The sequence below is a fragment of the Rhinoraja longicauda genome, chromosome 17 (genome assembly GCF_053455715.1).
Source record: "Rhinoraja longicauda isolate Sanriku21f chromosome 17, sRhiLon1.1, whole genome shotgun sequence".
In the NCBI taxonomy this organism is placed as follows: Eukaryota; Metazoa; Chordata; class Chondrichthyes; order Rajiformes; family Arhynchobatidae; genus Rhinoraja; species Rhinoraja longicauda.
Window position 1 is genome coordinate 20083323 of NC_135969.1, and position 25140 is coordinate 20108462.

Genomic DNA, 25140 nt, shown 5'->3' on the forward strand with positions numbered 1-25140 from the left:
AGGGAGATAAGCTTCGATCCACCCCCCCCCCCCCCACACTGAGAACTGAAAGATAAGGAGACGTGAGTTTGTTATGGCTGGGGACCCGTTATTTTCCCACACTAATTGAGATATCATTGTCCAGAAATTCAAAGTTCTTGATGCTTAGTTAACTTCTAAATATACATTAAAATAATCCTGCTCAACTAGAATTCAGTGAGACTGGCTAAAAGTTTGCAGCCTCTGCAAATCATTACGTCTTGACCATATTTAATATATTCTGAAGTCTGAAGTAGGGTCCTGACCCAAAATATCACCTGTCCATGTTTGCCAGCGATTCCTGCCAGACCCGCGGAGTTACTCCAGGACTTAATATTTTTTTTGTAAATCAGCTTTTAATTAAATTACCGTTTTTTCTTTGTAAATCAGCATCTGCAGTTCCTTGGGTTTAACCCACCTACATTTTATATACAAAAAAAAGATACAGTGCTGGAGGTAACCCAGCGGGTCACACAACATCCCTGGAGAACAGAGATATGCAACATATCTGGTCGAGACCCTTGAGACTCCTTGAATCTGCAGAACATGGATAGGTAATGTTTCGGGTTTGGACCCTTCTTCAGACTAATTGTAGGGGGAAGTTGGAAGAGAGAAGGGGCATGATAAAGTATGGTAGACAGCCTTGCCTTCAGTCTCCTCTATGTTCTCCAGAGATGCTGCCTGATCTGCTGAGTTATTCCCACTATGTCATTTTATTGTAAACCTACATCTGCAGTTCCTGGTTCTCTCATTCCTTGTTTCTATGTTTAATCCAACCTTGTGTGCTTTTGATTTTTATCCAGCAGATAACTGTCCAGTCGAATTTATGGTCATCTGCACCAGTGTGTTGAGGTTAGATCGAAGAGAGGTGGGGTTGGGACAAAGCCTGGCAAGCGATAGGTGGACACAGGTGAGGGGGTGATTAGCAGATGGGTAAATAAAGACGAGAGATGAAAAGGTGACAGTGACATTGCCTATTCTTATTATTTGCCAGCCTTTGTGGGGCCTTTGTCCAGCTTTCTCACCCCAACTCCACTGAGTCTGAAGAAGGGCCCCAACCCGAAACGTCGTCGTCTGTTCCCTCCGCAGTTGCTGGCTGACCCGCTGAGTTCCTCCAGCACTTTGTGTTTGGCTAAAACTGTTACCCGGCTCTTGTTTCTCTCGCCCACCACTTCCAGCAGTTTCTGTTTTTGCCTCGGGTTGTACAGCAACTGCGGGATTTTGCTTGTGTTTGAACGCGACCGGCGCTAGGACCCGGCGGGGCCTCCGGCAGCCGGAAGTGAGGAGGGGGGGGGGTTGCATGTCTGACGTCAGGCGCAAGGGGACGTCGACGTCAGGGCTGGTGACGCAGGCCCTGGGTGATAAGCGTCGAGCCGGAGCCGCAGTTTATCGCCAACGAAGGAGGTTGAGTCGGAGCGCGGCGGCAACGTTGACGGTAACAGTGAGCGAGATAACAAGCGGCGACGGTACCTGTCGACGAACCCTCAGCCCGCCTTCTCTACGGTCTCGGCCGGGTGAGTTCCCGCGGCGGTCGGGCCGAGCGGCCGTGAGGGTCCGGGGCGAGGCAGCGTCCGCGAGGCCCGGGAGGGAGCGGCCCAACCGTCGCGCTCCGGAGCCGCCTCGCCACGGGCCTCATGACTGGCGGGAGGCGCTCGAGCCTCGCCTCCCCCCCCCCCCCCCCCGGGCCCCCGCGCCCGGTGATGAACAATAGGGCTGGACCCCCGGGCCGCCGCAGGTGACTGACAGTAGGAACTCAACCCCTTCTTCCCCCCCCCCCCCCCGAGTGTCTGACAGGAGCTCGAACCTCCGGCCCGACGTTTAGCAAACAGCAAACCCGCTGTATCCGCTATGAACGAGGTTCCCAGTGCCCGCCCGCTCGCCTCCCGCCCTCCCTGACATTTACCAATAATTTCATGCAGCAACAACAAATAAATGCATCACCGATGGCGTGATACGCAGCCTGCTTTTTCCCGATGTTAGATCTTTGAAACTTAAATGTCTAATGGGTGTTTAGATTTCACATGAACGGTTGTGGACACGGATTCAGCTCTGTCGTGGAACAACAGAGATGTTTGAGATGTCTTTATGTCCCCCTTCTGACATTGTGCAGTGAAAACTCTTCATTTTAATATGCCCGGAAGATGGGATGGATGTAGCCTTGCGGGTTTAGCTGTTAGTGGTGCTGTTTTCCAGTTACTGACCTGGGTGCTGTCCAATTGTGCACTTTTTGTTACCATCTCTGGGCCTCTTCGTGTTTGCAACCATATTCTCAAGGCTTGTTAAATGTCAAGTCTCCCCACTATGGAAGCTATGATCAATTGAGTATGTGAATGTGGTAAGATTCTCACAAGTTTGCTTGCAACCTTAAGGATGAATGAGCAATTGGCATTATATCAGCCATGCCCTATCTTAAATTGTTTACAGCCCAGTAATTGTTTGGGAGCAACGGCAGTGACTTCGAGTAGCTTTTAATATACCTCTGGCTGCTTCACAGTAGGCCATTAACAGGGTAGACATTAGCTGATCTTTGTCCTCATTGCAGTGTCCATTGTCATCTGGCATAAGTTGAGGAGTAAAAGTTTTTTAAAGAAGGAATGGGAGGATTTTTTTCCAACTAGAGTGAAACATGTGGTATTTAAATGTGCAGATGAGCACGAGAGTTCTTAAGGCATGGAATGTGGATCAACAGGAGATTGAAATTGTAAGTGGGTACTTCTAACTTTGGAGAAGGGATGGGTGGGAAGGGTTGTTGACTGTCTCAAAGCCTTGCCATGTTGGTTCTTACTGACTACATAAGATATTGATCAGTTGATATTGGTTTAAAAAACAAAATTGGATTTGAAGGAGTGTTTAAAACACCCATGTGGTGTTTAGTTGTTTGCTGTTACTTTTGTTATGGAAGGTTTTGCATTGTACAGAATCAAATAGAAATTGTAAAATAGTCAAAATGCTGATCAGATGAGTTTTTTGCAGCCATCTTAACTCTTTATCACTGGTTTGCTATTTTGGTATTGTCCTCTTACTATCAACTGCCTGTGTCCTACTGCCTCTCGACTGGTTATTTACTTCCTTTGTACAGATGCTGGGTGATAGACAGCTGATGGAGCCAATTGGTAGATAGCTTGTTGTCAGATGTGTGTTGCAGCCTCTATCCAGTAGAAAAGGCTGGGTGTAGTTTTTGTTCCTAGGCTTGCGAAGCTGCTTGGCTTTGGAAGGCTGCTCCTCGTGATTCTCACAACTGATGAAACACATGACTTGTCCCTGAATAACAGGGATTTGTATTTGTAAGTACGCAATTATACTTACAAATGGGATAGTCAAGGTGGTTTCCATGGGTGGTTTTATAAACCTTGCAGTCACAGGTTTAATTCTCTTAATTACACAGCAGAGTTGAATTTAAGGGTTACAGACCTGTCTGAAGAAGGGGCTCAACCTGAAACCTCACCCATTCCTTCTCTCCAGAGATGCTGCCTGAGTTACTCCAGCATTTTGTCTATGTTCGGTTAAAACCTGCATCTGCAATTCCTTGCTGCACACAGTTGAATTTAAGATGGAGATGCAAAGTGGTGGGGATGAGGCAGGTATGGCTGGTGGTTGTATCACATTGTAGCTGGAAATATCAAGAAAGGTGTGCTGGCGCAAAGGATGGTGGGGAGAAAAGTCAAAGGGGACTCTACCCCTGTTCTCTCTGAGATGTGCAGAAGTGTGGAGAAAGGAGATGCTGGCAAGTTTGCCCCCCAAATGCTACCCGACTTGCTGAGTGTTTCCAGCATTCAACTACTTCAAGATCATCCACTTCAGAAACACAAATACAAGAGCACATGCAAGTCATGATCAGTGCATGGATAAAGAACAAGCATTGAAATTACAAAAAATGTTTTGCATTCTCTATATCAGACTTCCATTAGCTATTTAAAATGGGGAAAGTTAAAGACCAAAATCACAACTTCCACAACTATCCAAGCACTCTATTTGTTTTGAGACTAGGAACAGCATATTGCTGGAACCTCGCCCAAAAACAAAATGCTGGAGATGCTGGTATCATCTGTGGAGCGAATGGACAGTCAACATTACGTTCAGGACCCGTCTGGTGTATCCATGTCACTCGTCAATTATTTGGTTCAGGTGAAAATAAGTGGAAATGTTTAGTTTAATGCATTGGATCATTCCTCAATGATCTCAAGTACAACTGAAGTACATTCAGCACCGATTTTCCAGCATCCCTGGTTCCAGAGCCGTTTTGGATTATTCATTTTGCCGGGCCAGCGGAGGTTGCGGCCTCTGCGAGGAGTCCAACGGTATCAGAAGAGTCTGTCTAGGCGGTCGGGGAGCCAAGATAATGGCTTGCAAAGTCGGCGGTGGAAGTTAGCTATGAGAACTGATCTGCTGGCTCCAGCTGGGTTGGAGTTCCAGAGCCTCGGCCACAGACAGCAAATTCGACCTGCCGGTTGGCGGTGGATATACTAATGAGGTAGAGATCCCACTTCACCCGGCCTAGGCTCCACATTTTTAAGGGGACTTCCGGGGTGGGAGGAATATCAAGTGTACTCATAATTTAGTACGAATTAAAGGAGGTGCCGGACCCCCAGTTGCCAGAAAATCCGTGGTGGACCTGTATACTTAATTCTACGTGCTTTCGACACCTTTACAAATCAGTGTTCAAGCATACGTCGAGACTTATTCTGGATTCAATAGTGAAAGTAACCCAACCATTTTCAACTGTACAATTAATTTGGCAAACAATTCCAGATCTTAACTTCATTGGTATGTTCCTCTGCAACTGTAGGAGGTGTAACACCTGCCTAATACTTCCTTCCTTGCCACCGTCCAGAGACCTTAACCTTTCCAGGTGAAGCAGATATTCATTACACCTCCCTCAAACTTGTCTATGTGGCTTCTACGATGTGGCCTCCCCTACACTGGTGAGACCAGATGCAGATCAGCTGATTGCCCCCACCCCCTACCCACTCCATCTGTGCATTATCCACGCGCGGTCACCACAGAAATCAGGCCAGACGCCAGGTAAGTAGTAACAATACTTTATTCTGCAACGAACACTCACACCGCACTAAAACTCGTGAGTCGAAACACCCAAAGCCCTTTATAGCCCCAGACCACCTGACCCAAGGGAAATGACCCAGGAAGTGACCTAATCTCCCCCCCCCCCCCCCCGTCCACTGAGTGCCGAGTGGAATGACCAAGGGAGTGGCCTAGCCCCCGGGCGCCGCTGCAGCACTACCTTTCTCACACCCCTTCTCCCTGCTATTCCCATCTGCCCATCTTGCCTCCCTCTTTGTTCACATTCCTATCATATTCCATTATCTGCAGCCCTTTGCATTCACCTTTTGTCTGCCAGCCTCTATTTCCACCCTTCCCTCACCTGGTTGCAGCTGCCAATCCATCTGATCCACCTATTGCTTGCCAGCTCTTGCTGAACCCCTCCTCTCTTTATATTTGCTGTCTCCCCCCTGCCTGCAGGCTAATGAAGTACCTGGTAGCCTTTAAGTACATAACAAAAGCCAGTGTGCCAAACACCACCTCCACTTTATCTACCTGTGTTGCTACTTTCAGGAAATTGTAAATATACCCTGAGGCTTCTCTGCCATACAACATAGGAGCATAGGAGTATAGGAGCAAAGAGGTCCTTCTGCAGTTGTACAGGGCCCTAGTGAGACCGCACCTGGAGTACTGTGTGCAGTTTTGGTCTCCAAATTTGAGGAAGGATATTCTTGCTATTGAGGGCGTGCAGCGTAGGTTTACCAGGTTAATTCCCGGAATGGCGGGACTGTCATATGTTGAAAGACTGGAGCGACTAGGCTTGTATACACTGGAATTTAGAAGGATGAGAGGAGATCTTATCGAAACGTATAAGATTATTAAGGGTTTGGACATGTTAGAGGCAGGAAACATGTTCCCAATGTTGGGGGAGTCCAGAACAAGGGGCCACAGTTTAAGAATAAGGGGTAGGCCATTTAGAAGTGAGATGAGGAAAAACTTTTTCTGTCAGAGAGTTGTGAGTCTGTGGAATTCTCTGCCTCAGAAGGCAGTGGAGGCCAATTCTCTGAATGCATTCAAGAGAGAACTAGATAGAGCTCTTAAGGATAGCGGAGTCAGGGGGTATGGGGAGAAGGCAGGAACGGGGTACTGATTGAGAATGATCAGCCATGATCACATTGAATGGCGGTGCTGGCTCGAATGGCCTCCTCCTGCACCTATTGTCTATTATCTCCAGGGTCCTGCCATTTAATCATTTAACCTTTTAAAAATTGGATATTCACACATTCCTCTGTACCTCTGTTGCATTTTCTGCAACTTTAATAACCATATAGCGGCACGGTGGCGCAGCGGTAGAGTTGCTGCCTTACAGCGAATGCAGCGCTAGTGACCCAGGTTCGATCCTGACTATGGGTGCTGTCTATACAGAGTTTGTACGTTCTCCCCGTGACCTGCGTGGGTTTTCTCTGAGATCTTCGGTTTCCTCCCACACTCCAAAGACGTGCAGGTTTGTAGATTAATTGGCTTGGTAAATGTAAAGGATTGTCCCTAGTGGGTGTAGGATAATATTAACGTGTGGGGATTGCTGGTCGGCGCGGACCCGGTGGACTGAAGGGCCTGTTTCCGCGCTGTATCGCTAAACTAAAAACTAAAATATTAACTGCATTGCTGTCCAAATCGTATCAATGCCAAATAGTGGATCCCCAGCACACTGGTCACAGGCTTCCAATCAGAAAAGTAACCCTTTGCTACTAACCGCTGATTCCTTCCAAGCCAATTTTGAATCCATTTGGCTAGCTCACCCGAGGTCCCATGTGATCTAACCTTTCTGGCCCAGAGTACCACCTGGGACCATAGACCATATAGACAATATTGACTGCCACGGGTATGTCAATCCACTTGGTGGCCTTTTTTCAAATAAAAAAATACCCATCAAATTGGTGAATCCCAATTTCCCATTCACAAAGCTGCTATACCTGATCAGTCTTTGCGTATCCAAATGCGAGTTGATGCTGTCCCTCAGAATTCCCTCCAGTAGCTTGCCCACCACTGAGGTGTACATTGTTTACTGCCTTGTCTTTATGGCCCTTCTTTAAGGACATATTGACTGTCTGGCATCTCTCCTCTGGCTAAAGATGACATGCATCTAGTGGCACTGGCAGATAAGACAAAGAAAACTATCTCATATCCTCTTTTTGCCTTCCTGATTTTTCTTGTGTGCACCGAGGGATTTATCATATCATATCTATACAGCCGGAAACAGGCCTTTTCGGCCCTCCAAGTCCGTGCCGCCCAGCGATCCCCGTACATTAACACTATCCTACACCCACTAGGGACAATTTTTACATTTACCCAGCCAATTAACCTACATACCTGTACGTCTTTGCTCTTTGCTCACTCTTTGCTCACTCCCAGCTTTGCTCACGTCTTTGCTCACTCCCAGCTGCTTATACCTGACACATGCCTTTTTTTTTGCTGACTTGAGCCTTGATATCCCTCGGACTAGGTAATCCTAGGGCTCCTTCAACCTGGCAGCCTTGCCCAGCACTCTAAAAGAGCATATTGTCATGTAGTCTCCCAATGTTGCCTTTAAAAGCCTTCCACTTGCCAGACATCCCTTTACCTGTAAACAGCATCTTCCAATCAATCTCTGCAAGACTTTGGGTATCAAGTTTTTGATGCTGCTCTTCTACTTTCAGGCTTAGCGATTGTAAAATTATTTAAGATGTTTTTGAAAAATTGACCTGGTTAAATGTGATCAAAGCTTCATTGTGGCTCTGGATTGGACCAATTTTGTGGCAACCACACTGGCAGCACTTTGGTAAAGGAGTAGTGAATGTTGCTCATAGTTTTCCTTTATTGCCAGGTATGAGGTACGTCTTCAAACATTCCATGATTGACCAAAGGCTATGCTGGTATAGTAATGTGGCGGTTGGTTGGGGGGGGGGGGGGGGGGGGGGGGGGGAGAGAAATGTACACACTATCTAAACATCTGTCATTTTGTGGAATCTCATTTTCCTAGTCTAGTCCTATTTTCCAGGTCTTGGAGCTGCAATCTATGATCTCTGAAACCATTTTGTTAGATCCCTTAACACTGTCCAGGTGTTTTGGATAGAATGGTCAATGGGAGCCTTATGTCCAGGAAAAATTGCCTTTAGGACAGTGCGCTGCCAGTCACAGTGCATTCTATTCTATTTACTTAGATTTGCATTATACACTATCAAGTTTTCTTTCAATGTACACGGGTTTCAGTGACTGGGTGTACAATAGCAGGAATCACTCCAACATGTTTATCTCATGAGCCTTGCAGGAGTTGCACAACTTTCAGGGTGACCTTTAGAATGTAATCCTGGCCCTTAATGTGTCAATTTGCAATATTTTTGTTGGTCTTTCTGTGTAAGGAGCTGGGTTTCTAGGCAGACTGAAGTGTCATGCATAAGTGATTGATATTTGCCTTGTGTCTCTGAGAATAGTGCATGACATTGTCTGTTAATCAGCTGTTTAGGATAAATCTATCATAGACCCCTAGTCAAACCTTAGTGATACTTGGGAATTAGATGTTTTGTGCCCAACCCATCTAATTTCTGTTCATAACATCCCAAATTTGCCATTTGCTACTTAATGTTGTAATGAAATCTAATATTAATGTTAACATTTGAAAGTATAATGTAAATCTAATTTGAACTATAGGCTCATTGCAATCAAAACTTCCTTGTGTATTCTAACAGAGCTAGTGTTTACAGAAATAGTGTTTGGGATTTCCAAAGGTGCATTGAAGTGACAGACAGGTGATGCACTACTGTGGGCTAAATAAGCACAATGGGTGGAAAGCTTTTAGTGGCTGATTAAGCTTGCAAGTACATGAGGTGAAACTGCCCAATAATTGTTTTGAATGATGCAATCCAGCTAAATATCAGATTTTTCAATCTCCACGGTGCACCGCAAATCAGAGCTTTTTAATTAATAGAGCAGAATTATGAATCATTGGTTTTGGAGAGAATAAGTAGGAATTAATGTTTGCTCTGTGCGCCAAGCCAAAATCTTCACCCACATCCCAGCCCCAGTCCATGAATGAACGGAGGAACCAAATTTACTTTATTCAATACCATGGGAGTTTCACATCTAAAATTAAGCTTTCAGATGGCTTGTTTATTGGACAATATTCACAGAACTCTGAATTGCTTGTCTAGAATTGCTGATTCATTGTTAGATTTTACAAGTGCACTTCCAGACAGATTAATTTTCAAATTTGAAGTTTGGTGGAAAGAAATTTAAAATCAACGTTTGGTATAAAATAGCTTGGAAAATGGTTTGAGTGGCAGCTAATTTTTTCCTGCTATTTACAATTGTAATGTACTGTCAATTTTGTCAATGCAATGTTGGATTTGATTAAGAATGCATGCATTTGATATCTGCAAATGTCAACTGAGCTACGACCTTGCAATCACATAATATTGATCAGTCAGCTGTACTGAGGACTAAGTTTTGTTGGGGCTACAAGACAGGCTGGGCGGTGGTAATTATAGAACTGAAACTGGCCTTGTCTTGGCATTTGGCATCCAAAGTTGAATGGGATGGGTGCTTGGTGAAATTAGACTAGAATTTTTTTTTATCTCCTAAGAGAATGCAAGCCAACTAGCCTCCCTCTGCTAATGATTCTGGATGACAATATAATTATAAACCATTTTGTGCTTTAAGAGCATCAAGTCAATCGCAATATTGTGCTGGCGATGCACAAATCTGACCAGGTAGAATTAATTGGTTATCTTTCTAAAGGCTGTTGTCTAATTTGTTGGTTTTTATTCTGGATGTTGACTTGATAAATGTCATGTACATGATGGTTTTAAATTTGTTTACGCTGTCACGATCATAAGTGCGACCTATGTGGAGAAATGGAAGAAAAATCCATTAAACTCGTGACCCCAGACAAAATGCTTCATCTAAACTAACTCTCTTTGCCTCTCTTCCAGCTTTGAAAGATGACGTCTAGAAAGAAAGTTTTGCTGAAAGTCATCATCTTGGGAGATTCGGGGTAAGAATTTTTTTCAAGTCCCTCTTCCAGCATGAATAGAAATAAAGGTTTAATGTTTATCAATGTCTAGTATGTCATTCCTTCCTGGAATCCATTACATCTGTCTTGCTAAAATAGTGCAGACCAGAGTTCTAAAAGATCTAGTCCCAGGAAGTGCTTAGGAAATAAAGCAAATTGATGCATCCTGAGGCCTTTCTTTTTTTTTTTTTGTTGCTGAGGGGATTGCTCAGGTCAAATGCTTGGCAGCTCAAATGCTCAGGTCTACTTAGTGGCCTTGATTGCTTTTTGGATTAAGGCTGTTTTGACACCAATGAGCTTTTAGAAGACCGAATACTGTCTCAGCTTGTGGGGAAAGCAGGTTGTGTGGTTATTGGTTGAAGTTAACGGGCAAAATTATCCCTAACTGGGGAAGATGACAAAGATCCATCTTAGGGCCTCTACCTCTTTTTAAACAAAAGCTACATCTTTACCAATGAAATGGATGGGGGATATTATCACTTATTTCCATATATGCAGATCATTAAGCATTTGAAGATTGTGCAGATATATTGAATCATTCTGAGCCTAGAGGGTAGATTAATACAATGTACTTGCATGTTATGGAGTTCAAGGTAATGGAAACTAGCACTTGTGGAATTCACAAATTGCTACCAAAAATTAGATGTGGAATGTTCTCTCAGTACTTCTGAGGGAGAAAATGATTAAACACCAAAACCATGTCAATTTAAGGGTTCACACTACAGAACATTTTGATGGGTGATTTTTAGAAACGGACTCTTTTCATGTCAGGAGTATAGTACTTTTTACTTAAACTAAATATCAAGTTATAACTTGCATTGTGTGTATATAAAAAAAGCAGTTCATGTGGGATGTAAATTGTGTGAATCCTGTCAGAATGAATACCATGGACAAATGAAGGCCATGAAGGAATTGAAAACCATGGGGGAAATTGGATACTCCAAGGGATTCACTACATGCATGGGAAACAGATATTGGGATTTTATTTTCCTTGCTGCTGTACTCCAGACAAGTTTGGGTTGAAGACCATGTTCCGTAATCGTGAACCAAGAATTAGCAGCGTTCATGAAGTCGAGACTGAAAAACAATATTGCATCCATAAACACTGGAACATCTTCTAAAAGTGCAATTGTAAACTTTGATCCATTACTTAAATTAATGGATGTGGTCTCATTGGCACCTGAGCATTGGAATGAATGGTGTGTTAAACAACACATTGTGATTGACAGAGATATTCCACAGATATGGGGTTTAAAATAGTGTCCTGTTTCCCTGCTGTTTTCAGTGGTGGTTCTGCTTTTGTTAATGTCCTTGCCCAAGCATTTCAACTGTCTTGAGTTCTATGCTTGTAGGTAAAGAATTGGTGCCAGGATCTGCAGATTAAAGTACACGTAAATTCTACAAGTATTGGATTTAGCAACCTTTCATCAATATTCCATATTTTTTTAGCTCAGCAATGTAGAATTGAACAGTTAAACTGATTTTAATCCTGGTTAAATGGAAGGAAGCATGAAGCTAAAGATTCAAGATGTACTAATCTTGGAGTGGTTATAAAATATGTTCTGAAAGAAAATACATGTGTATCCAAGTTTCTAATGTATTTGATCCACATAATCAGGAATATGAATATTTGCAGCTGGATGTTATCCCTCTTCCCCACCCCTCCCCCTTAAGCCGTAGTGGTGGGGAAAGGAAAGTGATAGTGGTGAAACAGGCCCTTCGGCCCAACTTGCCCGCACCGGCCAACATGACCCAGTACATTAGTCCCACCTGCTTCCGTTGGGTCCATATCCCTCTAAACTCTCCAAACCTGTCCTATCCATGTACCTGTCTTAACTGTTTCTTAAATGTTGGGATAATCCCTATCTCAACTACCTCCTCTGGCAGCTTGTCCCATACACCCTTTGTGTGGAAAAAGTTGCCCCTCAGATTCTTATTAAATCTTTTCCACTTCACCTTAAACCTATGTCCTCTATTCACCTACTCTGGGCAACCTGATCTATTCCTCATGATTTTAATACCTCAATAAGATCACCCCTCATCCTCCTGCACTCCAAGGAATAGAGACCCAGCCTAAACCTCTCCCTGTAGCTCTGACCCTCTATCCCTGGCAACATCCTTGTAAAATTTCTCAGTACCCTTTCCAGCTTGATAACATCTATATACTAAAACTCTTGTTTGTTCGTGAACTACAGCCAAAATGGTACACGATAGCACAGCAATTTTAGGCCCACCTTACTCACCGGTGTCCCTTTGGTGCTAATGGAAGGTTTCATTGAAATCGGTGTTATATTTTTCAAGTTATTCACATTTTAAAGTTTAAATCTATCTCCTAGGGAGGGGGGAGGAGGGAGGATGGAGTGGGGGGGAGGGGGGGGGGAGAAGGAGAGGGTGCTGCACCAATCCAGGAGAGGTTTGGGCTCAACGGGTCCACTTGGTCTAGTCTTTCCTATAACATGGCACCGAAAACTAAACACAATATTCTAAATGCGGTTTCACCAACGTCTTATACAACTGCAACATGACCTCCCAACTTCTATACTCAATACTTTGACTTATGAAGGCCAATGTGCCAAACACCTTTTTGACCACCTGAGCTACCTGCGACTCCACCTTCCAAGAACCATGCACCAGCACTCCTAGATCTCTTTGCTCTACAACACTCCCCAGGGCCCTACCATGCACTGTGTAGGTCCTGCCCATGTTAGACTTCCCAAAATTCAACACCTCATTTCTCTGTATTAAATTCCATCAACCATTCCTCAGACCACCTGGCCAATCGATCAAGAACCTGCTGCAATTTTTCACCACCAACTTCATCTGCAAAGCCAACTAATTTTGTATCATCTGCAAACTTGCTAATCTTGCTGTGCATACGATACGATAAAAAAATTTTCATCCCCGGAGGGAAATTGGTATGTTCTCATCCAAAACATTGATATAGATCAGGGATCTCCAAACAATAGATGTAGGAGTAGGCCATTCGGCCCTTCGAGCCAGCACCGCCATTCAATGTGATCATGGCTGATCATTCTCAATCAGTACCTCGTTCCTGCCTTCTCCCCATACCCCCTGACTCCGCTATCCTTAAGAGCTCTATCTTGCTCTCTCTTGAACGCATTCAGAGAATTGGCCTCCACTGCCTTCTGAGGCAGAAAAATCCACAGATTCACAACTCTCTGACTGAAAATGTTTTTCCTCATCTCCGACCAACATTGGGACTCCCCCAACATTGGGAACATGTTTCCTGCCTCTAATGTATCCAACCCCTTAATAATCTTATGTTTCAATAAGATCCCCTCTCATCCTTCTAAATTCCAGTGTATACAAGCCTAGTCGCTCCAGTCTTTCAACATATGACAGTCCCGCCATTCCGGGAATTAACCTAGTAAACCTACGCTGCACACCCTCAACAGCAAGAATATTCTTCCTCAAATTTCGAGACCAAAACTGCACACAGTACTCCAGGTGTGGTCTCACTAGGGCCCTGTACAACTGCGGAAGGACCTCTTTGCTCCTATACTCAACTCCTCTTGTTATGAAGGCCAACATTCCATTGGCTTTCTTCACTGCCTGCTGTCCCTGCATGCTTCCTTTCAGTGACTGATGCACTAGGACACCCAGATCTCGTTGTACGTCCCCTTTTCCTAACTTGGCACCATTCAGATAATAATCTGCCTTCCTATTCTTACCACCAAAGTGGATAACCTCACACATATCCACATTAAACTGCATCTGCCATGCATCCGCCCACTCACACAACCTGTCCAAGTCACCCTGCAACCTCATAGCATCTTCCTCACAGTTCACACTGCCACCCAGCTTTGTATCATCTGCAAATTTGCTAATGGTACTTTTAATCTCTTCATCCAAGTCATTGATGTATATTGTATATAGCTGCAGTCCCAGCACCGAGCCTTGCGGTACCCCACTAGTTACTGCCTGCCATTCTGAAAGGGACCCATTTATCCCCACTCTTTGCTTTCTGTCTGTCACCCAATTTTCTATCCATGTCAGTACCCTACCTCCAATACCATGCGCTCTAATTTTGCCCACCAATCTCCTATGTGGGACCTTGTCGAAGGCTTTCTGAAAGTCGAGGTACACCACATCCACTGGCTCTCCCCAGTCAATTTTCCTAGTTACATCCTCAAAAAATTCCAGAAGATTAGTCAAGTATGATTTCCCCTTCGTAAATCCATGCTGACTCGGAACGATCCTGTTACTGCTATCCAAACGCTCCGCAATTTCGTCTTTTATAATTGACTCCAGCATCTTCCCCACCACTGATGTCAAACTAACTGATCTATAATTTCCCGTTTTCCCTCCCCCGCCCGCCCTCTCCCCCGCCCGCCCTCTCCCCCGCCCGCCCTCTCCCCCGCCCGCCCTCTCCCCCGCCCGCCCTCTCCCCCGCCCGCCCTCTCCCCCGCCCGCCCTCTCCCCCGCCCGCCCTCTCCCCCGCCCGCCCTCTCCCCCGCCCGCCCTCTCCCCCGCCCGCCCTCTCCCCCGCCCGCCCTCTCCCCCGCCCGCCCTCTCCCCCGCCCGCCCTCTCCCCCGCCCGCCCTCTCCCCCCCCCCCCGCCCTCTCCCCCCCTACCTTGATTCCAGCATCTATTCTTCACCCCTTTAAGATGGCCCAGCAAGCAACTGTTCAGAAACTATTTATGGGCATTGCTGGGCCAAAAAATTGTTTCTAACTCTCCAGTGACTGTTCCAATGTGGGAAGTGAATAGCATTGAAGTGTGGCAACAGCTCTCTGCTCCTTACAAATGTTATATATTGACTGTGACTAGCTTGTATGATTGCTGCCACCTTGCCGATGGTGAAGGATTTCATAAGCACACCTTCAGACTGATTCCATTTTACATTTTTTGGATTGCTTCATTTTTTCCACAGCATTGTTTGGCTGCAGCCAGACAATATGCAATAACAGGCTTTGAAATGTGTTCCAGCACTAAGCAATTGACTCATTTTTCCCCTGCAAAGGAACCAACTAAAATGAGTTGCACAGTGTGGAAAGGCAGATTGTAATGTCGGTATATTACTTTGGTGCTTACTCACAGCTGGAGCCTGCACATAAACAAATCTGACGTCATGCCTTCAAACCAAGCAAAACAAGTGGTGCATTATAAAATGGTCTAGAATTACACTGCAGGATGGATTTTCTCCTTCCCAAGTGTATCGTGCCATCAAAACTCCAGCGCAGTTCTTACAACAGCTGTGTTGCAACATGTCTAAAGCAGAAAGATCATACAAACACCTTCTCTGAAATCACATGGGTTTCTGCAGCATCTTTCACAATCTTGACATCCTAAAACACTTTCTTGCAGCCAATGGATTATTTTTGCAGAGTAGTCAGTTATGATTCGGAAATGTGTTCACATCAGCACAGCAAGCTGCCACATTATCTCAAGTTAATTGCCAAATTTTAAATCCATGGATGGCTATTGAGCAATATGCCAGAGGCCTAAACTTTGAATGAAGGGACATATAGTCCTTTGCCAGAAATTTGGCATTTCTTGTGATGTGGGGGCATCAGTCTACAATGTCATACATAATACTCTGAAGTGGGTCTCGGAACACTTCCAGGTGAGTCCTATACCTATTTCCACATGTGGTCTGGCATTCTTCATTGAGATAAAATTTAATTCAAATTAGCTGGCATTCAATTAATGTATTTTGCATTTTCTATGGAAAAGAAACTTTCAATTTGTTTGGTCACCTGCGGTGCTGGCTCAAAGGGCCAAATGGCTCCTCCTGCACCTATTTTCTATGTTTCTAATTGAATGGGAAACAGTACATTTTCAAAGTATTGGAAATTGCACTTTAAAACTGAAGTGAATTCTGAACTGACAACTTGATTTGAGGGGTTGTGGATTTAACAGATGGCTTGTGACAAGCTGCCACCTGCTTTGTGGCAGTGAGATCTTGCTTCCTCTTCATCTGCTGTCTGGAACTTTGTCCTAGTCACTGCACTGAAATTGTGCCAATAAAAAATGTGAAAAGTAATTTGTTTGATCACCTGCATGGATGGTGGTCCTGACAATTCTGAAGTAAAGAAGCTTAGTGTCTTGTTTTAAGTTGTTGAAAGCTACAGGGGTAAGTAAAGTGCTAAGGAAATTTTAATTCCTGTCCAATTTTCTTAAATTTGTTGTTTGAACTTTAAGTGCAGGGAATTTGAAATTGGACTAAATGGTGTTCCTAGTAACCCACTTCCTCCACTTGAAGACTATAGTATGTGACTTAGTGAACCCATTCAATCATATCTATTGTTTTGGGCTTTTTGTCGTTTGCTTAAGCCAAACAAGGGCAAAGTTGTTATGCTAGTTTCACGTCCCCATTTAAAAAAACAACGATCCTGCAAAAGTTATGTTCTGCAATTTGGTGACCACATTGCATATCTGAAAGCTGCATATTGTATGTAGGGGTTCATGCTTAAACTGATACTGCATTCTGCTCAGACTAGCTGATCGTGATTTTGTGTGCATTGATCATTGAGTAGGAGGGGAGAGAAGGATGTTGATATTTAAAACTGAGTTTTTTTCCTGCACAGTTGCCTTACTACTTCTGTTTAATTCTTGTCCCCATTATACCCCAGCTTTCTGCACAATCTAGTATTATCAAATCCATTAATCTACTGTTTGTTGATAAAGTCTAGATTTTGGGGGAGGGGGATGTCTCCCTTTTTTAATGGGTGTCTGTTTTGATCATTAATACTTGAAAATAAACACTGCACCAGTGTAGGTTCCCCATTTATTTTAGCTTAAACTTCAGCTATAAAATTTGACTTAACCAATTAAGCTTTGATCCTCAGGTGTATCAATTTGAGAATAAAAATGAATTTGACAATAGCCCTGAGTGTGCACACCCCAAGCATAGATTTCTTCTCCAAATTGGGTATAATCCTTGTATTTCTGAACATGCTGATTTTTAGTTCTGAACGTATTTTGTGAATTCTGCTTCTTCCGTTTAGGGCTGTCCCATTCAGAGGATGCCAGCATTCATTGCCTTAATTGCTTTAATTTGTTTGCATTTGTCAAGTTGAGTTCATCGTTTACGAAGAATAATGACAAATATATACTTGCAGTAGCATCACAGGCATGCCGTTTCAAACAACACAAGAACATTATGCATCTGCATGAGTCATAAATTCTGCCAGCCAGCAATAGAGAGACTTTTTGCATACTTGGGGAAGGAGGAGAAGGAAAGACCATGGTGGTACGAGGTGGTATATGTTTTGTTGCTGAGGTAGGATTAGGAATGTACAAGTCAGTTCAAGGACATGTTTTTGAGAATGTATCTTTTCCTGAACCTGTTGGTGTGGGAGTTCAAACATCTATACCTTCTGCCCAACAGTAAAAGCAGGAAAAGACGTTGGACTGGGCTATGTTTACTTGGCCAATTCCTGGAATGGCAAGAGTTTGGGTCAGTTGGGTCTATAATGTGCATCTATAAAGGATCTCAAACCTTTGCAATTCTAATAGAATTAGATTAGACAACTAATCTTCCCAAGGCTAGCATAATATTTGCGCTTCTAATTTATTGCTGTGGTTGAAGTGTCTCGTTTACAAAGACCCAAGTGTCATCAAACTTTCCAAGTTCATTATTCAGGTTCAAGACCTAAAATCTTGTAACAAAAAGGAACTGCAGGTGCTGGTTTATACCAAAGAAGGGTCCAGATATTAAACGTCACCTATCCATGTTCCCCAGAAATGCTGCTTGACCAACTGAGTTACTCCAGCATTTTGTCTACCTACAAAAATCTTGTATTCACTTAGTGTTAAACTGCATTTGACTACTCTCCCAGCTTGTCTGAATCTCACTGCAGCCTCTTGCATTCTCCCTTGCAGCTTGCATTACCTTCCCACTAGGTTGTATCTGCAAACTTGGTTGTTCCATTTTGTTCCTTTGCTTAGCACCCTACAAATCACTTCCCCCTCATCCCCCCAAAAGTTTATTCCCATTCCTTGTCTCCCTGTATTGCCCCAATCCTATGTACTTTAATTCTGAAAGCTAATGATGTGTGGTGGGGGCTTGTCAAAAGATTTCTGAAGGCGCAAACACTACATCTACTGTGGGGCTGCCACTTCTTTCTCTTGGCTATTACTTTGGCTGCTTCCCCCCTCCACCATCACTTTGTCCACTTCGTTACTCCCTCATCCACCGCCATCTCCTCCAGAGTCACAGATATCTTCCAATGTGGGGTGGTTTTTCAAGATATCTTCCAAGGTGGGGCATTTGATGGGGTAAGAGGCAGATTGGACAAAGCTATAGACAACAGGAAGTGGCCTCTGCTAAGGGGAGGGAGCCCCACAGTGACTGAGCATGTCCAGTTGGGGCTACACCGTGAGTCGTAACAAAAGCTGCATCAACCGGATGGTGCGGGCAGCTAGTGAAGAAGGGCTCGTTGGTGCACCTTGTCGACCTTTTGCTTCCTCTCCTCCCCCAGAGTTACCGACGTACTCAACAAGATGTTGGTGATTTGGAGGCGGCGGAGTGGACAAAGCAGTGGGAGGTGGTGGTGGAGGGGGGAGTGGACAGACGCCAACAGTAGCTGGTGAGGGGGAGGGATCCCCACAGAGACCAACCGTATCCTGTAATTGGTGACGGTCTGAAGAAAGCGCTTTTGGCAGGGCCTACAAATGAACTGCAATGGATATCCTCATCAATCGGCATGTGGGCAGTTGGGGCTGTAAGAGACTGGGAAGGTGATGCAAGCCGAGATCTGCCCGCTATAATTGAAATCCATTATAGAGGCCCGATTATCTGCCCGCTATAATTGAAATCCATTATAGAGTCCGATAGATTGGAGCATGATTCGCCTTGGGCCTCTGCTTGGGTACGTTTGATCACAAAAGATGGAATTTGACATGCTATTATAAATGTTAGAGAAGGGCATCCTTTGTTAGATCTTTTAACTAACCACCAGCAGCTCAATAGATGTGTTCACCTGAGGATTTTATCAGACCATCTGACTTCACCCAAGCATGAACTTATCTCCTTTGGCTGATTTCATCAGGACCGTTTAAACCTATTCCACTTGTCTAGCTCACTGGGCAGCAAGGTGGTGAAGTGGTTGGTGAGTTACCGTGAAGCTCCGGAGATCAGCTTTACATCTCAACCTTTGTCTATGTAGTTTGTACATTCCAGGTGTGCTCGGCTTTCCAGTACATGTGCTGATAAATTAATTGACCACTGTAAAAATTATCCCTTTGCATAGATGTGGTAAAAAGATCGGTTGGTGAATCAAGTTGCATATTAAGCCCAGGTGGGCAAGGAATCCAAACTATACAGTGTGGAAACGGGTCCCTCAGCCCAATGTCTGTTGACCAAGTTGGAATTTTGAGCTTGTTTTTGGCATTGGTGTGGACTTAATAAACAATATGATCTCCTCAGTAATCAAACTCCTGTGTGATCTCTGTACCAGACTTTGTCCCATATCCATGTCTTTTAAAAATATTTGGTTTTGAGCTTGATTTTAAAACTGACCCTCGCCCTCTCCTTTGGACCCATTGGCCTACTGTATAAACATCTCGCCATAGACTGAGGTGAAAGATGACTATGCATGAACTGTATGTAGACACCACTTGGAATCCTGTGGTTTACTAGTGTATTTTCTATAATTGTAATATACCTTAATTATCAAATCTTGCTTTTCAGGGTAGGAAAGACCTCACTGATGAACCAGTATGTAAACAAAAAGTTCAGTAACCAATACAAGGCAACAATAGGGGCAGACTTTCTAACAAAGGAGGTGATGGTGGACGATCGATTGGTGACAATGCAGGTAATATAGGTTTCAGTCTCAGCTAAAATTTCATTGGTTTTCTGTGGGTTGGGGAGTTGGGATCAAAACTCTTGGCTTCAAACTCTTATCAGGTTTATAATTTCTAATTCAGTGTGTAACTGCTTGAGCTGATCTTTGCTGCAAGTTCCTTAACTCCCAGAAGCCCCAATGTTATCCGGAAGTCAGTTTCTACTTCCTGTTTTCTATCATGAGCTGCAGCTGTCTGCAGCAAGAGGAAATTTTTCACTGTGGTTTCGCCTACAAATAGCTTCCATCAAACATGGAAGGGTGGCCATGTGCTGGTTTAATGGACATTTTGCTATATAGAATCTGGTCCTCTTTTCAAGCATTTTTAAAAATATAGACACTAACAGGTTCCCAGGTGTTTTCACAGCAAACTGTGTTACCCCGAGTAACACTGAGCATTGTATAAAAGCAGATTTCTCAAAGTAAGCTTTTATATTTGAGCAATTTAAATTTTAAATCTTAGCAGATCAAATGTAATTCCTTAATTAAATTGTTAACATCAAATGTTGTATTTTGATTTCTCAAATGACATGGTGTTTTTTTTAGCCTTGCTGACTAAAGATCCAAAGATTGTAATGAGATATTTGAAACTTGTTCCCGTCAGATCTGGGATACTGCAGGACAAGAACGTTTTCAGTCATTGGGTGTGGCGTTCTACAGAGGAGCTGACTGCTGTGTGCTGGTCTTTGATGTAACAGCGCCCAACACGTTTAAAACCCTTGATAGCTGGAGAGATGAATTTCTCATTCAGGCTAGCCCACGAGATCCAGAGAACTTTCCATTTGTGGTCCTTGGCAACAAGATAGACCTGGAAAACAGACAGGTAAGTGCAGTGCATGCTTGGGGAGCATGTTATGGTGGGTCAGTGGAAGAAAATACAGATGTTTTGGGTTAAGATCATTCAAACTAGAGGGGAAAGCTGGATGAGGTTGGGGTGGAGCAAAATTTGGCAAGTGACAGGAGGATGAAGGTGAAGGGGGCTGATTGGCAGATGAGTGGAGATGGTGACAAAGGTTAGGGATAAGATAGAGGCCAAGGGATGTCAAATGAGGAAAAGTGAAATGTAAACCCAGAGGGAGGGATATGGGTGGAAGGGGCAAATGGAAAAAGGAGGTTCTGGCAGCACTGACTGCAGTAGTTGGATGTTGCTGGACCAGATATAGGTAAGGTCACATTTGGAGTACTGGATACAATTCTGCAGAGCCCTGCTGTAGTAAGGATATCTGTCATTAAACTGGAAAGGGTGCAAAAAAAAAGACAAGTGGATGTTACAGGGTGTGAAGGGTTTGACTTCCAAGGAGAGGCTGGATAGGATTTGTTTATTTTGTCATGTAGGAGGTTGCGGGATGGCCTTGTACAAGTTTATAAATTGACAAGGAGCGTAAATAAGGTGAATATCCAATCTTTTCTGGGTAGGGAGTCAAACTGGAGGGCGCACATTTTGGGTGTGAGGAAAGATTTAAAAGGGACCTGAGAGTCAACTTTTTCCACCAGGTTGGCGGTTGAATGAAACAAGCTGTCGGAGTGGTAAAGGTGGGTACAATTAAGACATTTTAAAAAAACACTGGAAATGGATGGATAGGAAAGTTTTGGATGGATATGGCCCAAATGTGGCTTAATTGGGCAACTTGGTCTGCATTGAGATGGGCTGAGGAGCCTGTTTCTGTGCTGTATATCTCTGACATAAGGCTTTGAACATGTCTCTGTTATTAAGAATGAACATTGATGTGGAAATCCCCATCTTGAGGAGGGGCCAAGCTATTTAAAGTAGGGCTACAACTGTTCATATGTGGCTGCAATGACACTATCAAAACAGAATTGCAGTTACTTATTAATTCTCTTCCCTCAGGTAACCACAAAAAGAGCACAGGCATGGTGTCAGAGCAAAAATAATATCCCGTACTTTGAAACCAGTGCAAAGGAGGCAATAAATGTGGAACAGGCTTTTCAAACAATTGCACGGAACGCACTTAAACAGGTAAGGCCATGCCAGGACTCCACCTGCCGTTCATATCATAATCGTAATTTATTAACCAAGTATGTTTTGCAACATACGAGGAATTTGGTTTGCCATAGTCATAACAAAAATGCAACAAGACACACAACTACATAAAAATTGACATAAACATCCACCACAGCGGCTCCTCCACATTCCCCACTGTGATGGAAGGCAATAAAGTTTTATCATCTTTTCTCCTTTCCTCCCACGGTCGGGGGAGTTGAACCATCTGCAGCCGGTGATCAAGCTCCCACGTCGGGGCGGCCTAAGCACCCGCATCGGGGCGGTCGAACTCCTGCGACTTGGAGTTCCCAAAATCTGTCCCTAACCAGGGGCAGCGAGCTTCACCATGTTAAAGTCCGAAGCTCCCGCAGGTTGGAGCACCAAAGGCCGACCCTTGGCAAAGGGATCGCCCGCTCTGAGATGCTAAAGTCCGCAGGCTCCGCTGTTTTGGAGCTCCAGAAGTCCGAAACAAGAGGCCGCTAACTCCACGATGTTAGGTCGCTGTGCGGACAGAGATACAACACGGAAAAAGTTGCATCTCTGTCGAGGAAAGATAAGAAAAGTTTCCCCTACCCTCCCCCACATAATACAAAACTAAAGATAAACTAAAACATACATTTTACAACAAACTAAAAACTAAAAACACAAAAGGAAAAGACGAAGACAGATCATTGGCGAGGCAGCTATCGTGTGGTGCCCCCTGGTGGTAAACTGCCTAAGTGGTGGAACTGCCTAAATTGCTAGTGGTTCCAATCTCTCAGCTACCGACATTGAAGTGAACACAGAATAAATGCTAGGTTTTCTTTTGGCATTGGTGTTGATGTACCCTAACCTATGAAACTCCAGCAGTGGGATCTTTTGTCACTATTCTCTAAGCTTCAGAGTTACAGGAAAATCTTTGAATGTTCAGCTTTAAAATCTAATGGGCTTTGTTAATTTGTGAAATGTGCAATTTATTTGCAGTAACTTGCCAGAGTTCTTTTAAAACATGACTGCATGTTACGTTGCACTATTCCCCTGCCTTGATTGATTCTTTAGCACATTCCATAGTCAGGACCAAACCAGGGTCTCTGGTGCTGTAAGGCAGCAGCTCTACTTATTCCATTAATTTTACTTATTCCATTAATTTTAACCCCTCCTCTCAATGTCTGTAATTGAGCTTCCTCTGAAGCCAGATATACTTTCTGCTCTGGCTCACTCGAGGCACCCCTGGACAGTGTGACAAGTTAAGGCCTCTTGTTCATGATACCCTAAATACTCTGTTAGATCTTTCCAGAGCTGCTGTGTACCTTCCTGCACCCATGGCCAGAATGTTTGCTCTGTGGTCTGGCAGCCATGGCATTTCATGTTTAAAATGTGTTCCTTGACTTTGAACACTTGTACTAATGATTTACCCCACATGCCAACCAAAGTCAAGGGTGGATCAATGGAAAAGTGGTCCTTTCCCCATTGTAGATGGCCTGTTTGAAAAGTTATCAGCCCCATTTGATTTATTTGATCTTTGGTTTAAATGGCAATTGGCTTAAATTTAAAATAGCTGGGAACTGAAGGTCAAGAAATAGTGTCCTACACCATGTGAAGAGCCTTTTACCCAAGAGTAAGGCTAGTGATTTAAACCTTGCTCCCTGCTCCTTGCATCTCCATGATCTCTTGGTTCTAATGTCATCATCTTATCCCCATGTAATCCCAGTCCTTCTATCAGGTGCACTTTCTCTCAATCCCTCTTTTCTGCAGCATAACTAACCCCCTTTCCCAGTTCTAAGGCTTTTGACCTGTAATGTTCCCTTCTTGCATGATTGCTGCCGGTGTTTCCAGTGTCATGCTGAATTTTCTCGCCCTGATCACTAGTTTCCCCAATATTGTTTAATCTTTAACCAATTCAATTTGACCTTTGACCTACTGTGTGAACATCTTTCAGTGCATAGCAGTTTGTAACTGGTCCTTGTGAATTGGAGCATGTCTGCAAATTAATGGTTTATTTTGCTATTTCACGTCTACTCAGGATTGCTCATTTGCTTAGTCCTGAATTGTTAATTTTGAACTCTGCCCCTGTCATGCCAATATTCCTGACAGCCTTTTGAACAACATTATCAAAGTAATGCTTCCATTTTGTCGGCTCATTCTCTTCCAGTACTGTCAATGAATCCTTGTCCATACACAAGTCTGCTTGTTCATCTGTGACTACTCCACAGCACTTGTGTAAAACTCTAAGCTCCTTTCCTTTGTGTGGGCAGAGATAAAACTGTCTTTCTCTCCAGGAAACAGAAGTGGAACTCTACAATGAATTCCCAGAGCCAATCAAACTAGATAAGAACGACCGGGCAAAGACTTCAGCGGAAAGTTGCAGCTGCTGAGTGGGAGGGATGATCCAGGCCTTGACACCAGTCCTCATTCTGTCCTTCCCCCTTCGACCACAAGCCAAGATTCCTTCATGCACCTTGGATATTGCCTCTGTGCACAAGGAAGAGCTGCACCTAATTAGCAGACCTAATGTATAATAACTGGTAACATTGGAAGGAAAACTAATGTATACTGAACTTAAGTTTATTGTCTGAAGACCCATGTTTTACAATTGTACTGTAAAATGAATTAATGATTTTTAAGTCTGTTTTGTCTGAAGATGAGAACTGGAATGACCAGTGATCTTTCTCTCTCTCTCTCTTTTTTTTTTCTTTCTCCCTCCTCCCCCCCCCCCCCCCCCCCCCCCCCTCCAATCCTCTGAAGCCCATTTTGAACATGCTTCTTGGAGATGACCTGAAACCCATTCCTTACCTGCTCCCCGACTTGCCTTGCGTGATGCCTGTCAGCTTAGTGAGCCCACTTTAATACCTGTTAATCATTCTTTGATCTCATGGGGAGTGTAATGTTAAATGCCTGAACACCTATCCAGATTTTTATTGGCAGTTAAACCTAAACAATGAATAACTTTGGTTCAATATTCTGTAACCACAGTTGATCAAACTGCTTAATCTCTGCATTTTGTTTTCTGCTTGTTCTTAAGTTGATTTAAACATGCTTGATGTACTGTATGCAGAAGATCAGTATTAAGTTAGCGGTCCATTTGCTTAACCTACAAGCCACCCATGAATGGGAATAGTAGCATTACTTCTGAACAGCATGTCTGGTACTGGTGACAACTTGCCAAAGTTACTAGTCTTGCTTCCTAGCTTACAAATACTTTTTCCTACGGTTCATATTCTACTACATGGGACAACATTTCTGTAATCATGAGGATATTGCCAATAAATAGAGCAGGAGTGAT

General features: G+C 43.9%; 1 protein-coding gene across 2 annotated transcripts; it reads left to right on the plus strand.

Annotated features, from left to right (window-relative positions):
* The first annotated feature begins 1332 nt into the window (after positions 1-1332).
* Positions 1333-25140, plus strand: rab7a (RAB7a, member RAS oncogene family). Of its 2 annotated transcripts, none has more exons than XM_078414261.1 (6): positions 1333-1532; positions 9984-10045; positions 19723-19849; positions 20481-20699; positions 21726-21854; positions 24137-25140. In XM_078414261.1, the coding sequence occupies exons 2-6, from the start codon at positions 9993-9995 to the stop codon at positions 24230-24232; spliced, it is 624 nt and encodes a 207-aa protein (XP_078270387.1). In that variant the 5' UTR covers positions 1333-1532; positions 9984-9992; the 3' UTR covers positions 24233-25140. The 2 variants fall into 2 exon arrangements, with proteins under 2 accessions (XP_078270387.1, XP_078270388.1); XM_078414262.1 differs by having other exon boundaries at positions 1344-1453.